Source organism: Sinohyriopsis cumingii, chromosome 2 (genome assembly GCF_028554795.1).
Source record: "Sinohyriopsis cumingii isolate HCF-2022 chromosome 2, ASM2855479v2, whole genome shotgun sequence".
NCBI lineage: Eukaryota > Metazoa > Mollusca > Bivalvia > Unionida > Unionidae > Sinohyriopsis > Sinohyriopsis cumingii.
Window position 1 is genome coordinate 92951044 of NC_142962.1, and position 18499 is coordinate 92969542.

At 33.0% G+C, this 18499-nt stretch overlaps 1 protein-coding gene across 10 annotated transcripts in view; it reads right to left on the reverse strand.

Annotated features, from left to right (window-relative positions):
• Positions 1–18499, reverse strand: part of LOC149805376 (uncharacterized) — a 113060-nt gene that overhangs the window by 43526 nt on the left and 51035 nt on the right. For 6 of the 10 annotated variants that reach the window (XM_089949784.1, XM_089949782.1, XM_089949785.1 and 3 more), the window contains 3 exons: positions 17122–17199; positions 7648–7674; positions 2459–2590 (listed from right to left, as the gene is read on the reverse strand). In XM_089949784.1, the coding sequence (XP_089805910.1) occupies positions 2459–2590; positions 7648–7674; positions 17122–17199 (237 nt within the window). The remainder of the gene's footprint in view (positions 1–2458; positions 2591–7647; positions 7675–17121; positions 17200–18499) is intronic. The other 4 variants (XM_089949786.1, XM_089949783.1, XM_089949791.1 and 1 more) reach the window with 2 other exon arrangements.

Below are 18499 nucleotides of genomic sequence, written 5' to 3' on the forward strand. Positions count from 1 at the left end.
AAATCAATTGTTCCAGAAGAAGTTCCAAGTTTAAAAATTTGAGATCATGCATTTTTGGCATAGTTCATAAGAATTTTTCTATGCTGAACTGTACTAGTAAATTTATTGATATGATTTGCACCGATATGAAAATTAGTGTGGGATATCAGGCATCATTTCCATACCATTAAATCAAGTAATATAGAAGCAGGCTTCCATTATGGAATTTTCTGGAAATGTAAGATGCCAATACTATCACATGTAAGTTAAAAATAGCCAAATTACTCTTAGGACAGGCCCCAGGAATTTCAATAACTTGCTCTGTGAACTTGATGAATTGCTGCTGGCTGGTATTAACTACCATATACCTCCATGTATCAGTCTACCGAACGCCATTAAAACACACAATTCATGCAGGCGCATATAACTTAATTAAATGCATTTTAATCTATTTAAAAAAGCCATGTTACTTAGTCCAAGCTAAAAATTAGCATTGTTTTATAAACAGACTTTGACTTTATTTACAATGCCTATCAGTTTCTAATCTGTCAGCCTCCAAAAATAAAAATAAAAGTCATTTGATCAAATGGCCACCGCATTCTTCAATTTCAAAGTATGTGCATTTTAACACATTAACCCCTAGCAACAAGTTAATGTGGCAGAAGGTAGTAGCCTTCTGCCGAGCTCTGTAGCATCATGGTCATGCATGATACACTAAACTGGGTGGTATTATAAAAGGTAGACAGATGTGGCTCTACAATGATACCTAATAATCTGTAATTTCGAGTTGCATCACAAAATAAAGAGGGAAAAAGATCAATTTTTGGAACCAATTTATTTCTATCCAAAACTGGCCTATGGTCGGAATCCGTTTTTTGTGTCAGGATTTTAGACTTTTTGGTCTCAGAACTAAGGCAAACCAGTATGAACTGCAAACAGATAGATGAACCTTTGCAAAAAATGGGATAAGATGGGCATCTGGAATAAAGAGTGGTCTCAATACAAAAGTAATGGGTCCGTTTAGCAAAAAAATATAAAATAAAAGAACTCCAACTTTAACCCTTCTGCTCATGCATGAGCCAAACAGTCAATGAAAAACGATGTTTCTAACACAACTAGGCAGTATGTTATTGAAAGGCCACCTGGGATTTGGTGTTTTCAGATGCACTCAGAAATAGCTTTCAAAATGTGCTTCCTACTAGAATTTCAGGTGAAAATGACAAAAACCTCCAGGGGTTAATGTGTTAACAGTGAAAAAAGCATCAACAGGTTTTATTGTACATCAATCTCCAAGCCCCATATTTCAAAGAATGACCTACAGTCAAGGATGAATCTAGATTAATGATATTTTTTGTTTAAAATGTAATTTTCATTTTGGATACTTTATGTTAAAATTGTTTTAATGATGTAAGAATAAAGCAAAAAATAAAACCTCTTTTTCTTGAAATTCAATTTACACATAAAGTATTATCTTTTGAAGTGTCTTAGTATAGTAACAGTCACTGACTGATTAATAAATAAATCTTTATTTGGAAAAATTAGCATTCACTGCTTGAAATAAGCAGGGATACTATATGATTATTAAATAATGTGTGAAATGATAGAAGAGTAAAACCTAGACCAACAAAGTATTGTAATTTTAGGGAATTTCCAGTATACAGTTGTTTTATTAGTATCAGACACTGAGACCAAAATTTGTGGCCTGATTTTAAGGGATATGTTGTTACAGAGGGATTGGTTATTATAAAAGCAACTGTTCAAGAGATTCCAACATCATATGCTGTTAATCTTTTCTTTCTTTAATTCAAGTCATAATGAAAATTATTTTGGAGAAAATTGTGACTGGACTAGATTTTTGGAGAGTGCTGTTATAGACTGATCTTGAAGTGAGTTAATGCTGAATAGTTAGATCTTATTGTAAAATGGAACCATTTCTTTCTTCACTTGCATTATATATGGGTATATCATATTAAAGTTCTTGATATCAGATGTTTAAATATGATACCTTTTGCAAATGATATTGCAAAAAAGTTAATTAGAATAAAATAAAATTCTCATCATTTCTTCAGCTAGGAATTTTTGATTACTTCATATAACCTATGTTTTCAAGCTAGTAAATGTTCTCCCAAAAATGTTGCAAAACTTTCCAAACCCCATCTTTGGAATGATAACTAATTAAACACCCATGATAACAGTCATCAAATTTCTTAGTGTAAACCATATGCCTACAGCCTATTATGCCCAATACTGTAAAGAAATCCCAAATTTACAGCCTAGCTGGTATATATAGGCAACTCAAATTTGGGGTGTTCTAACAGTAACCTGAACAAATCAGTGGAAATCTTCAAGCAACTGAATTTCACAGCAGTGAATTCATACCTGCTGACAACAAGGCTGTTGATAGATAAAATGACAGTCAAGCAGCAAAACCAGAGCTACTGGGGATCTGTCATAGGAGTAAAACAGAAATGTATGCTACCTCCATAGTTTCCACTTTTGTCTGGAGAGTTGTGAAGGACTTCTGGTAGTTCCTCTGTGCATTATCCAATTCTTTCTCCAGTGTTTTGATCTGACTCTCATCTTCCTTCAGTTCCTTCTGTAGCATGGTGCCCTGTCACATAAAATACACAGCTGAAGCATATATCTAACATTATGCAAAATACTGACAGTGGTATAAAGGAAGTCATGAGTGATTTGAAGAACTGAGCCAATTCAAGGAAAAGAATTTCTGTGTTTTTTGAAACAAAAGTTCAATATAAAAATAAACTGAGTTTCTATTTACAATAAATGGACCATACTGTAGTATAAATAGATTTCAGAAACAAGATTCTCATGAATAATAAAATGGCTCTTCACTTAACAAGTTCATCCAATGTAATATCGGTTTTTGGAGGACTTGCAATTTTCAAGCTTGAGAAATTGTTACCATCTGTTGTAAAAAGCTCTGCATAAAGTACATCTGTGATGGACAGGTTTATTGAATTACATCTCTGTACTTACATGTTTTAGGAGAAATATTTTTATTCAGGATCAACATTTCCTATTTGTAAATCCAACAACAGAAACATCTGATAGGATAAAGATAGTATATATATATAAAAAAAAACACCTGATGCATGTTTGAATCATGCCATTACTGAAATTGTCATCTCAAAAACCTTAATGTTCTCTACACCTGTTTTTTTTTGAGTCAACATGCTGTTGTTCACAATGGAATGTTCAAAATTTCTGAGTGCAATTTCCCTTGCATTTATCCTCACCAATTTACAAACCAAACAGTAGTATGAACATCAGACCAAAGTGGGTCTAAGATCACTCACCTTTTTTGGCAGCTGACCATAATAATAATAATAATAATAACAATGCTTTATTTATAGAGGGTGACTCATTAGTCAAGGACTATTCTCTCTTGAGGCCCTTGATCTTAAGGAGAGTATAACAATGCACATTATATGAAAATAGCAATAATTACTGTTTGTTTTAACATGTTTAGTATTGAAATACTAAATTCCATTATCTATTAGAAACACATACACGCTCATGATATCTCTTCTTAATTACTGTAATGTTTTCAGCAGATTTTACATGTAGTGGAAGCTTGTTCCACAGAACTGTACCACAGTATTGGAAGCTCTTTTTAAATTGCTCCATTCTTGGTTTTGGCCACAGTTGCTCTGTTCTTGGTTTTGGTGCTAGAAGGTTTCCATGTGATATTAATCTCTACTGGTATTGTGTTGAAAAAGGCCTGAATAAGTCCTGAAAATACTCAGGTGCAGTTCCATGTAGACATTTATATAAAAGAACTGCCTTGTGAAAATCTATCCTGTCATATATTGTGAACCATCTGAGTTCTGTAAATAATGCTTTTGAGGGATGATCATTAGATGCATCTAAAATTACGTGTGCTGCTTGTTTCTGAAGTTTATAAATCCCGTCAAGCTCAGATTTAGCACAGTTTCCCCAAAAATTTGAACAAAATTCCATTGTTGGAAGAATATATGACTTGCAGTATAGATTGCGAGGTTTCCATAGGTAAATATTTCTGGATTCTTCTGAGTAGGGCAATTTGGATGACATCATTTTACAAAGCTTATCAATATGGTCATTCCATAATAAATTATTATCTATGGATAAACCTACAAGATTATTTACTGCAAGAGATAGTTCTGGGTTATCTGAGTTGTGTAGCTTTTGTGATGTCCCCAAAATCATATATTTTCTTTAACCTTCATTAATTACCATCCTATTTTGTTGTGCTCAGTTTTGGACTCCAATAAGGTCTGAGTTTAATCTTGTCTGGATAACTTCAGTATCGGAACTAGATGTATACAAGGTTGCATTGTCTGCAAACAAATCTGTATTTGTGGATTCATTATTTAATGGTAGATCATTGATATAGATAAGAAAGAGGAGAGTGCCTAAAACTGAGCCTTGAGTTTTGCATAAAACCTTCCAAGATGACTAAACATATAAAGTTTAACAGTTATACACTGTCAGAAACATGGAGATAAATGCAAAAACTTAATGTCAACACCAATACCAACAATGGCAACACCATCAGAACAGTGATAAATACATCACACCTATACTTTACAGATGAAACACTAAAATGAAGACAATCATACGACACTGACAAAATAGTATATTGCTATTACAGTGTGATAACCAATCACAATGAGCTGGTCACTGCAACCTCCTTTAGGAACAGCTGTGTAATAACAGCAAATATGCATGAATATGTTCAATATTTTATAATACATTGTAAATGATGCCAGATAAGCCAACCTGAAATAAAGCCTTTCAAAGTATTAAAACTATCTCTTTTTTGACAACCACCACCTTTTTAGTATATGTTGTAGCTTCAGTTTTTATAATTTTGTATCAGTAACAATCTGCACAACTACACAATCTAAAGCACATGAATATAGCAGACATTTTGAAGTGGAAAAATTATATAATAAAAAAACATTTTATAGCAATAATTTCATTAAAATCTGGAAAACTGTTCTGCTTAAAAAGTGAACAAGAGACCTAAGGAGGCCTGAAATTGCTCACAGGATTGATACTGGACCAACAGCAGTTGGTCAGTTTAATCTGGTTGAATGATTTTGATGCCAAGATGATCATAATCAATTTTTTTAAATATAAGAAATGGCCAATCATTTTTTATACCAATTTTCTTAAGGAGTTGTTTTAAAGTTACACTATTTGCATGATGGGAATGCTTAGCAGCCATATTGGATGACAGATTAGCATCATCTGTACAAACTTGAGAAGGTCTTGATACTATCAAACTTTGAGTCAAATTTGACCTAAATCAGTCCAATAGTTTTCAAGAAGTCATCTGAACATTTTCTGCATTTGGACATATTTTTTACAAATTTTAAAGGCCTTAATGCCAGAAAGTTTCTTTGTCAAATTTGGTCAAATTTTTTTGAACAATTTCTTAAAAGACATAATGCAAAAGTTATACTGAATTTAGTAAGAACAAATATTTAATAGCAGACTTTTTGTTATGCATTTAAAAAGCCTTGAAACCTGGATTCTCTATTAACTTCTCCCAAATTCTGCTGAGTGGTTCTCAGGATAGCTTGGTCTTGTGTTACACATGTATAGCACAGCATCACAAGTAGATTTTTAAGTGACAAGGAAATTGGAGTAAAGTGCCTTGCCAAAGGGCACACCATTGTTGCCAAACTCGGCTGGTCTGATGGTAGGATTCAACCTATAGCCATCTGTTCTAAGAATTTGTTTTAAGGTCTTCTTAGTTTTAGAAATAAGGTAATATCAAGATTTGATTATTCTTTTACCTAGCTACCTTTACTAACTGCAAAAGATCATGATCACTCAACATACAATACTATTAATAAAAATGGCTGCTGTTCTCAGCTTAAATGTAGCATATATGCATGTGCAAATGACCTATCGGTCAAGCCTCCATTACCATAACACACTTAAAAAATCACACATCTGAAAACTACCCACTTTCTTGTTTTGTGATGCTAACTTATCTCAGACATGTATCATGAAAAAATCATGACTTATTTACTGCATTTAATAAATATATCAACATTCATAAAAAAATTTTTAGTTTTAAATGAAAGTAGGTAAATGACTAATAATTAATGTACTACATGAATCTGCCAAACAAACAAAAATCACCCAAAACCAAAATGTACCCATCACCATCTCTTTACTACATAAACTGTGTTACATTATTCAAAATGCCAAATCATCAAGTTATCATGCGTAAACTTCTCAAACATTGTGCTGGAACTTAAGTATGATGGAGGATAAACACAGGCCAACTCTATCTAAGCTAAATGTCATAACCTGCAGCTGTAATGATTTTATGAGAGGGTTGCCTTATAAAGTACAGTTGTTGGATTCTCCATCCACAATAACACATAAGTTCTGCTCCATCACCTAGTAGGTCATGATGCTCTCAATATTTCCCACTATCTCAAGCACTAAGAATATTGGTTAGGAATGTTTCTTATTACTCTAATGTTTTCTAATTTCATGGTATTTGTTTTTGTAATCATATCATTATATGTTTTTTATCTTACAGGTGTTGTCTAATGTTGTAAAGCTCTTAGAGCTTCTAAAGATTAGGCACTATACAAAGTCCTCATTATTATTATTATTATTATCATGAATACTGACAGATTCTTTGTACAAGCAATACAAATGCCCAGCAGAATCTGAAAAATGTGTCAATTTTAATGACAATGTATTCATCACATTAGTAAATGACAACATTCATCTATTTATCCTCCTCTAAAAAATACAAAAACAAATGAAAATGCAAAGAAAATCCTCAAGATAATTAATTACTTTGATATAAATGCTCTACATGAAGTTAATATCTACTAATATTAAAACAAATGGTTCTTATAAGTTTTAAAAAATGCTGCAAGAAGCAAGTCTTTATCTTTCAAGAATTGTAGAAATTCAATAGCTTGTATTAAGACCTACAAAAAAAACATTGATTATCTGGACACCTGACTTATATCAGTTATTACACTGATTACAGGGGTGTCCCCTTAAATATACATTTGATTATTTCATAGGACACATTTTATTAGTTTTATCTGGTTTAATCACTTCATCTTAAATACATCCGTGTCTTGAATACATACATTTCCCAAAGTTCACAAATCCTTGAATGTGAGTGGACACTCAGATTTGAACACTGCCCTCTGTTGTATACAAAATTTCATAAAATAAACTAGTAATATTCAATAAAATTCTACAATGTCTTCAGATTACTCAGTTTGCTTATTTCATTTAGTTATTCATCTCAGTCTGTCCAATGTTGAGAAGTTAAGTATACCTGCAGTGAAGTAATCAATGTTTTATTGGGTACCATATATACTCACTTATAAGGTGAGTCCACCTGCAAACAACACAGATCCTAATCTGCAATATTATAATATGCATGCATATCAAGGTCTATATTCTTTGTTCTACTGATTACTCCTCACAAACTGCACAGACCCAGATCTGCCAGTGCATTATGTGATGGCAGAGTTGGGTCAGTGTGGTTTGCAGTTGGACTATTAAGTGAGTATATATGGTATGACTTTTGCATATTTTCAAACAGAAATAAATGAGTTAGTTACTATGGCAAATCATCACAACAGCTGTATGAACATCATACTACACCTTAACATTCATGCTGGGAATTTCAGGCTGAAGAAAAATGCTACATTAGTTAAAAACATATGCTGATTTATTCAAAAAAAAATCTGATGGCACATACCAAATATACTTGTTTCATGGTTCCCACGCTTTTCTAAAGATAAATTTCCAGGTCATTTCTAGAGTTTTTCCAGGATGAAATTACTTTTTTCATGGTTCACATATGACCATTACTAAACGGAATTAAAGAACATTTTAGGTGATAAAACATACATTTTCTAAATCTAAAGATGTTTCTCTTTCAAGACTCTCCAAAATCATCAAAGTCAGAATAGAAGATCATGTACAAAAACCATAAAATGTATCACACGAAACAAGTTTGATTACATTCCTAAAAACTGGCATGTAAAATCATTTCAATGTACATAATAAAAATTCTAACCTTATTTTGCTGCATTATGTTGCTAAGTGGGAACAACATAATGAACATAATTTATGTTTTGTTTCCTTTCAAACCTTTAATTCTAAAGAATTGTATAGCAATAAATATTTGCGTCTCTAAGAAAATAACATTTCCTATTACAATATTTAAAAAAATATAAAAAAAGCAAATAATTAGATTCTTGTCTTGTAATGAAAGAGCATAACCCTGAATTTTTCTGTGCCAATAAGATCCCAAACAAGATTTTTCAAACAACCTAATCATCTTAAGACAATTTGGTTAAAAATCCATCATTTAAAAAACATTTTCATAAGGGTTGATTTAAATTTTGACAAAAGACCTTCAAAATTATATTCTGTTGTTTAAACATGGACTGAACTTTCTGTAAAATCAAACTGACTTCTTGTAATTTGTTAAACCAGTCCGCAAACCTGTACTGATACAGGGGCTCATATCGTTTATTAATATATACAATGCTGTCAGGCATTTCTGTGCACCTAAGGTTTCCGTCTCCAATACTGAAGCAAAATGCATACCAAATTTGACTGATTGATGAAACTATAATACTGCAATGCTCAGCATTTGAAAAGAGGCAATTTTGACTAGAATATTCTGTTCAAAATAATATTAATTTTGGACACACAGGATACCACCCTCATGTTTTCATGACTTGCAATATGTTGGCCAATTCTGCACACAGCTTTGAAAAGATGTAATATTTATCCATCAGGTTATAGAAATGAAATACATTACTATGGACTGTTTCTGTCGGCAGTTCAGCCAATTAATTTGTTCAGGTTTATAGCTAGTTTTACAAAATTCAATGTAACAATGCCAAGAAAAGGCAAGCAATATTAAGCCAAATAAACGTATCTTGTAAAAAAATTAGTAAAGATCTACATTTTATAAAAAATAAGCTATTATGTGGAAGAGAAACAACAATGAATAGGGTGTAATGTGTTTACAACATCTTGTTTATGGGGAAAAATTACTAAAGAACTTAGAAACAGACTATATGCTGGGAAATTTCATTAGAATCCCATTCTAGTGGCAAGCTGACATGCTGGGTAGCAGACGATTTTGTATATGTGGGACAACTTCTTGCAAAATTGGAAACTTTGATTAAGATGCATAATTATTTTAAGGTATATGTTTCCAATATCTTTTATAAAATGTATTTATTTGTATGATTCTAACAGATATATAGTAAATAAGATTTTCTGGGTTACAGGTTCAACAAGGTCATGGAGTGGGTCTTCCCGTTGACATTCAGAAATCACATTTTCATATGCATTTCGAGTCGAAATATGGGATAATTTTAATTAAAGTACAATCTTTCTTTCTAGATACAAAATTAATTTTTGATAAAAAAATAACACGTGATCCAGTGTTTACAGAAATGACATTTCGTTGCGCAGAATTACCCATTGTGCAGAATTGGCTGACTTGGTGGTAATACAAGGGACGACAATATCTCATTTCAGCTCTGAGATTCAACAAATATGAATACAAATTTGGCTTAAAACGAATAGCAGTCCATTTTCTAATCGAGTTCCCTCTGAATATTCCCAATCTATTATTCATATTTGGACATTTAGGTTGGGGTGTGGGGTCATTGCAACTGCATATAAAAAAATTGGAATTTGCCATCACCGTGTGGTAGCAACATATGGTAGTCACTTGCCAACGTGCCTAGAAAATTTAAACTTATGTTATATAAACTCATACCTGTGTGAAATCAAAATGATTTATTTTCTCAGAAATGGCAAGTATTATAATCATTATGTCATTAATCCGCAGTCAGACGAGACAAAACTATGACATAGATGAAACCTGACCTAGTACTCACCATTTGCTTTACTAGTCACATGACTTCACAAATCTCAGATGATTACATCGGAAGTCCAACAGTCACATGATATCAACAACAAACTCCTTTATAATGTTGTTGTACAGAAATTCAATTACATTAAATGCAAGTCAGATACTTTTTGTAAAAAGCAGCAATCTGGCCAGTATGATTTATCAAGCAGAGATCACATGTCAATGTGATACAACAAAACTCCCGAAGTTGATCTCGGGATATAAAAATATGGAGAATTTTGAGTTCTTTCAATTTTGGTATTTTGGTATTTTTATTACAACCAGTATATGACTTTCATTTAATAATTTTTTATTTTTTCTCTACAACATTTGAAAATGTGGGTTGTTAGATTTGTGTACTCATGTGACTAGCAATGCAAATCGTGAGTACCAGGTCACATTTCATCAACAACAGTAATTTTCATATCGATTTCATGCATGTATCATTCGATCTAACATCATTTAAAGTTTGCTAGGCCATCCGGTAAGCGGCTATGCTTTGCCACCACCATAATGGCCTTTTGTGATGCTAGGTTGTTTTCATACCTTCCATGTAAGGAAAGATACGGATATCGAGCTGACTTTGAAAATAAAAGTCTACTAGATGTATGTTATCCACTGGGCATTTGGACTGACTCAGCATATATGTTTATTGCAAGCAACCAAATGATCCATACTGCACCCTATGAATATTCTCGTTAAAACTCAATAGATTTAACTATGATCAGTTTAGTTAAGACTCAATTACGTGATTGTTTTGGGCATCAAATGGTGGCTGAAAATTCTCGGGTTTTATCACTTCTCGTGACTATTTCCTGATTTCCCGGTAGCGTGGGAACCATGTTGTTTGTAAATTAGGTTCAACTGCAAACAACACAGACCCAGATCTGCCATCATGTTAATTAATAGCAGATCTTAGTTGATGTAGTTTGAAGTCAGATCTGACTTGTATGCAGATATATACAGTACTAAACCCTGTAAACAAATAAGTCTAACACTTTAATAAATCAGTCTAAATAACAAATGAAAATCAAATACACAATTGGTATGTGTACTTATGAAGCGACACTGCATTAGATTTAATTCAATTTAGTTCTAATTCATGTACATGAGTGTATTTCAAACAGGACATTGGCAGTGAATTCATGTTGTCAGTTTGAGTCAGTTATACAAATATAATTCATATAAATGCCTAATAATGTAGTTTGATTCCAAATGAATAGCTACAATTTTCACATTTTTCAAAGAGAAAAAAGAAAAACAACCTTTGCAAATTTTCTGTTTCTGTTAACTGTTGTTTTTCAGGTTGTTTGCTGCTGTCATTGTTGTATCGAGCTAATCTCTCAAAGAATAACCACAAAACCTTTTATCTTAAGATTGCTTGCTATAGCTATTTTCATTTATATGTCAATACAATTTTACCGTCCCATAAATAATAATAACTTATCTCTCAGATCATTATCTACTGCTGCTGTAATTGCTATATCTATATAATCTCCCTCATGAATAATAATAACTTATCTCCCAGATCGTTATCTATTGCTGCTGTCATTGCTATATCTATATAATCTCCCTCATGAATAATGATAACTTACCTCTCAGATCGTTATCTATTGCTGCTGTCATTGCTATATCTATATAATCTCTCTCATGAATAATAACAAAAATCATTGTTTCAGGTTGCCAGCTATAGCCACTGTTACTGACATGCCTATAGTGAAAGTCATACAGGTCATGTAGGCGTTAAACACCAACTATTTCATTTTTTAGAATTTAATAATACATACCTTTAAATGACAATTATTCATATTTTTTTTGATCCTCATTCATTTTTATTCCTTTGGAAGGTCATTATGTACATGCCTTGAGAAGTACACACAGAAAAATCAATGTTAAAGTACATGTATGTGGACATTTTGGGACGAGATCAATCTAAATGTATGACTCAGTACAATCTGGATTGAATGCCACATACTGTGATGTCACAATGGAAGCTGTGCATGTTGATAAATAAATTCATACCACCCTATACTAGACTTGAGATGCTCCTTTCTTGACCCAGTTTAGTATCTGGTCACCATTGTAAATGTCCATTGTGATCAATAATTTTCATCTAGAATTTTCTTGATGAAAGTTAAGGTGCAGAACATTGAATAATCAGGACCGAATAGATTTGGTTTAACAAACTTAGTATTAAATTTTAAAACAACAATTTATATTTAATTTAAGATGATTAAATGCGTTTATATAACCTGTATGACTTTTACTATAACTAAACTCTCTTTAGAATAATAACAACAGCTTATCCTTCTGATTGATAGCTATAAATATCATTGCTATACATTGCTAATCTCTCTTTAGAATAATAACAATAACTGTTATCTTTGAGATTGTAAGTGACAGCTGCTGTAAATGTTATATCTAGCTAATTTCAAGAAAAGTAACCTTAACTTTAATTCTGGTTGTAATCTATAGCTGCTGTCAATGCTATATCTAGATAATCCCAATAACTTACATCCCTGGTTGTTATCTATAGCTATTGTCAATGTTTTATCTAGATAATCCCAATAACTTACATCCCTGGTTGTTATCTATAGCTATTGTCAATGTTTTATCTAGATAATCCCAATAACTTACATCCCTGGTTGTTATCTATAGCTATTGTCAATGTTTTATCTAGATAATCCCAATAACTTACATCCCTGGTTGTTATCTATAGTTGCTGTCAATGCTATATCTAGCTAATCTCTCTCAAGAATAACAACAATAAACTTAGAAATTTGAAAAACCTGATATTGATATAGAAAACCAAGCAACATGAACAAATGCATGGTTAATAATTGTTAAACTCAATACAAAAATTGACTATTACAATTCAAACAATATCATGCTTATGCAAACATTGTTATAATTAGAATGACCTTAACCAATTTGAACATGAAAAAAAATTGTTAGATTTAGTTTTAATCTATATAATAAAGTCAGACTGTTCTGGGTTGTGTAAACTGATGGGGGTAATCAAATATCTTTTGTACTAATGAACAAAAGCTTGCATTAAGCACAACTGCAGATTAAATATGGAAATGACAAATCAGTACAATTACAATAAAAGCCATCAGTACAATTACAATAAAAGCCAGACTGACTTATAATGAAAACTTAGAGTACATTCCTAGTGCTAAGGTATGACAAATGAGAGAAAACTAAATTTCTTAGGACCAAATACATAAAATTTAACAGCTCAAAGTACTGGACACAAAATGCACTCGTATGTGAGGAAGGGAAGACAAGCCAGTTGAAACTTAGGATGATATTAATGTAGAAAATTGCTTGCCATTGATTGAGTCAATCTTGGAGTCTAAAAGCTGAGTGCCAAAACTCATTAGAAACATACAGAATGAATTAATGAAATTCATCAAAATTGACATGTCACTCCTTAAAAAAATTGTGGATACATTTTGGTCTGTATGTTTTCAAGTATAAATTTGACTGAATGTACTTTGATGTAACAGAAGCAAAGCAAGTGATTTCTTTTGTATTCAATACACAAATGTAAACTAATTCTAACTTGCCTGGATGCTATTGGCATTTTAGTCAATTGGGTCTGTTTAACTTTGGCTATAAGTTTTCCTAGTGTCTGTCATCCACACAACTATGCAATTGCAAACATCCATTTTTCCAAGAATGCTCTATGACAAAGCCAGCAGTGCTGGTCATTACCAATGGCAACATAGGAGATTGGTTCCAAACAACAGTTGAGTTAGACAGTGGTATCTAAATGGACCCACACTCTTCAACATTTTCCTGGAAAGGATAATGGAGGATGCCTTAGAAGACCATGAGGGCACTGTCATCATCAGAGGAAGAACAATCACCAACCTTCACTTATCGGACGATATTGATGGCTTGGCAGGAGATGAGCAAGACCTGGATGACTTGGTTGAGTACCTTGACACAACCTCAACAGTATATGGTATGGAGATTAGTGCAAAAAAGACCAAACTGATGACAAACAACACCAACGGCATCAGAGCAGAGATAAACGTCTGTGGACAGAAGTTAGAAACAATCACAAGCTTCAAATACTTGGGATCAATTATCACAGAACTACTTTCAAGGATTGCACAGACAGCAGCAGCACTAACAAGGTTAAGATCAATATGGAAGGACAGCAACATTGCTCTTGGCTCCAAATAAAGCTGATGTACTCTATTCTCATATCCATTTTTTGCATGCTTTTGAAACATGGACATTCACAGCAGATCTACAAGGCAGGATTCAAAACTATCAAGATGAGATGCTACCACAAGATCTTGGGCATCTCACATGTTGACCATATAGCCAATAAAGAGGTCCACAATAAGACCCAATGAGCCATGGACCCTATGAAGATCTCCTGACCACTGTGAAAAAAATGCAAACAGAAGTTGTAGTCATGTCTCAAGATCATCTGGACTGGCAAAAAGAATCTTGTAAGGCACACTGTGAGGAGCAAAAGAAGTGGCAGACCGAAAAGGAGATGGGATGGGAAGACAACATTAAAGTATGGACAGGAATGGAGTTTAGAGATTCCCAAAGAGCAGTGGATAACAGGAAAGATGGAGACAAATGGTGGTGAAATCATATGTGGTGCCCAAATGACCTCTTGGGTTATGGGATTGATGATGATGATGTTAATGATTTTTACATGCCACAGGCATAAAAAAGAAAATGGTAGATTTAGAGGGGTTTGCTTCAGTCAAATCATCCTTACCTTTCCACTTAAATTAATACACTGAAAAACAAAAGATTGCAATTTTTGCAACAATAACCACATCTTAAAACTTGACCCTACCCACACATAAAGACATGGACTGTAACTTGATAGATGGTGATCATGAGCAAACCATCAGCTTCAAGTTACATGTATAATAAAACTGAACAGCATGGGTTTTTTCATCAATCTGCAGCCATCCAATTGAATAATTGAATTCTTTCCAATTCTGTTGATGACTAAGATGTAAAATCTGTTAAATTTCATAGAGAAATGTATAAACAATAAATCAAGCTGCTAAATGAATGTTTTCAGCAAAAGAAGAACTATTTGTGATATACTATGACATCGTATCATCAGGACATTCCTATTACCACAGTATCTGAGTATTTCCAAGAATCATTGTCATCATGTACCACAACTGAATGACCTGCATATAAACATATCCTCAAGCTCACATGGTTGTCATGTTTAACAGCTCTACTCACAGTATAAAAAACTCTGATTGCCCTTACATGTTCACATTTAAATAAGTGATCAAATCCTAATTATACCATGTTCAGATCCCTTTTCTGTACTTTTAATTCACAAAATCATGCTGAGCACAATGTCAACAAATCATGTGGTTCGGTTTAAACAATAAAAGCAGAATTGGTAATACGACTTAAGTTCTTTGATAAATTTTTATCTAACTGGGGGGGGGGGCAATAAGTGTGTACTGTCAAACACATGAAGTTAATTTGAGTATTTGTTCTTAGATCAGTAATTAGCCCAAACACCAGTTAATGAACTCTCTAATCTATTTAAATTCATACAAGGTACTTTCTAGACACAGGACATACAATTAAAGTTTACAGGGGTTGGGGTTCACTGCAAATGTGTCATGTAATACAATAAGAGAATATTATACATTATATATATTTAGTGGATCTGCTATATCTTAGTTTGGTTTGTGGGTTTAACACTATTTTTCAATACATGACAGGCTATACATTGTGTGCAGTATATCTGGTGGAAGAAGAAGCCAGAAAAACCTTGGGAAGCTTTCTTAAAAACCAATCTTTGCCAAACTGAGATTCAAACTCACATAGAGGCGAGATGTCAGTGATCTGCAAAGGCAAGTGCCTTATAGACCACTCAGTCACCCAGGTATTCAAAGATCTTAATTATATGAATGAGGTTAATTTTGAAAATTGTTTATTAAATGTATTGTCTTTATGTAACATTTCCTGATTTGTTTTAAAATTTGATACCATACTACTGATGGTCACCTGTATTTGTCAATCACCATGGTAACAGGATGTCCATGTTGCATCACATGTCTCAGAGATTCACCTCCAAATACCCATCACTTCTGAAGACCGACTGATCAGAAATGAAAGTCATTCACATATTGGTCACTGATTGTTGTTGTTGTTATAGGGTTTAATGCCATTTTTCAGCACAAGATAGGCTATACATGGCGGCCAGTATTAATGGTGGAGGAAGAACCAGAAAACCCCAGAAAGAACCACCGACCCACGTTGGTCACTGATGCAGTAAGATAAAAATGAAAATGTAAGTGCAGTGTATATTGAAAACTTTCTGGGGTTTGATTTTTAAGTAATACCAAAGTAACGACATGCACCTACCTATACTGAATACTCACCACCTACATAATTAAAAAGTTAAGTATTCATCTGCCTGTCTTTATATAAAAAATGCATCGACTTCAGATAAGAATGAACTAATATCAAAGAACAAGTAATTTGGAATCATGAGAAAATATAAATCCCAATTTTAAAATACAGGTAATTTAAAATCATAAGAAAATAAACCCCAGTTAAATTTGGTCTTTAGCCTTGTGATTAGGAATACTGCCTGTTTCATTCTTTTTGACTGGCTGAAAACAAATGTTTAGTGGTTTATAATGGCACTTTTAGCACTTTATTTGACTGTATCATACCAAGGAAATGGAAGCTGGGGACATTTACTGTGGAAACATTGGTGTAGCTGACCCAGGATGGCCCAGACATGTACTAAACAAATGACCCTGGGATTATGAGTCCAATGCTTAACTAACTAAGCTACAGTAGCTCCCCAATGTTGAAAAACAAATCTGCATTGTTCAAGTGCATGCCTAATAGTCTGACAATAACCATGTCTGACCTTTACCCTATGAACTTTGGTGTAAATTACTGGTAAATACTTTTAACTTCTTTAGCATGCAGTGGTAAGTTGTTAGAGAAATAAATGTAAAACAGGTTTTATTGCAAATATTATATCAAAATAATGGTATTAGAAACACAAAATGATACAATGTTAATATGACAATATTTTTATCACATTTGTTTTAAAACATTCATAATAACATGCATGTAATTTATATTGTTATTATCCAGTTACAAAGCCAACTCAAGGTTTGCCTACTGTGTGACTCCAATCACAGTAACTCACATACCAGTTCTGTCAACTCATCCTCATCTAATTCCTCCTCCTCCCCATGATCCACGGACTCTGACTCACTTTCCAAGTCAGGCTGTTGGTAAATACATCACAAACACATTACACTCTTTGCTGTAAACACGCTAAATGACACTGCTCTTGTTATCAGAGAGACATCCTTTCATTAATGCCAGGAAAACTCCAGCTAAATTAAACTTTTATTTAAAGCCTCCTTAAATCTTTCAGTCAACGTTGTCCACCATGCAGTGCACATGTATCACCTGTGAACACAATTTTCCAATGGCCCCCACATACAGTTATATGAGTTAAGGAACAGGTCATTATTCATCATACAGTCCTAATGGATGAGTTTTTCAGTCAGTTCCAAACAGACTTCATGTGACTTAGTGTATGAAAGGTATTTCTTCAAGTAAAAAAAAGGGCAGTTTGAATCATTGAATGTGAGTTTGTGATATGTTGTTTTTAGCGTACTTTAACTGATATGTAAATTTGAGTTACTGAACCATAGAGCTGACTTGCGTCAGATGTTTAAGTTTTATTGTGAAAAATGATAATAATTTGACTACATCTGACAATAAATAAATAAAGATAATGCTGGTGATACTTCTGACAAGACCAATTATTCTGCTTGCAAAAATGAGTTTGCAGATTCATCTTAGACAATGCCATAAACATCCCAAATGCAATAAATTAAACTAAAATTGAGAAAGGCTAGACTTGTGCAAATATTTTCAAACATTATGACCCTATTATATCTCAATTAACTATTTCATGCAAGAAAACAAACTAACACTCCCAATTCTAGATAAATTTTGGCTAACCACCTTTCCATTCCAAAACCAAATAAAGAACTCTTTAAGAAAAGTTTTCACTATTCAGGATCATTAATTTGGAACAGAATCCCAAAGGAAATTAGAGAAAGTACAAATGTAAATGCATTTCATTACAATCTTATTCAATGGATGAAAAATGGAACCTGTTTGATTTAACAGTTACAACTTAAAGTATAAATTCACTAACATTCCTCTTTGTTGTCTCTCACCTTTTATACTGTACTTGGAGCATGTTCATTCAAATTTTTTTTTTATTATGTTCATATATAAATGAAGCTTAATGTGTGTGTGTGTGTGTGTGTGTGTGTGTGTGTGTGCATAACATGTGCAAGGGTAAGTGATCACTTGCCCAAAGTTGATAATGTCTAATGTATTCTCCCATTTCCTCAGCATCACTGACTGCATCAATCACCTAGTGCACTTTAAACTCCTTTCTCATAAATGAATGTTCCTGTGATAAATATTCTTAGCCTAATCAATAGAAAAGTGAAGGTCTTAGAAAAGGCAAAATTAGGGGGTACATATAAAATAGAATAAGGC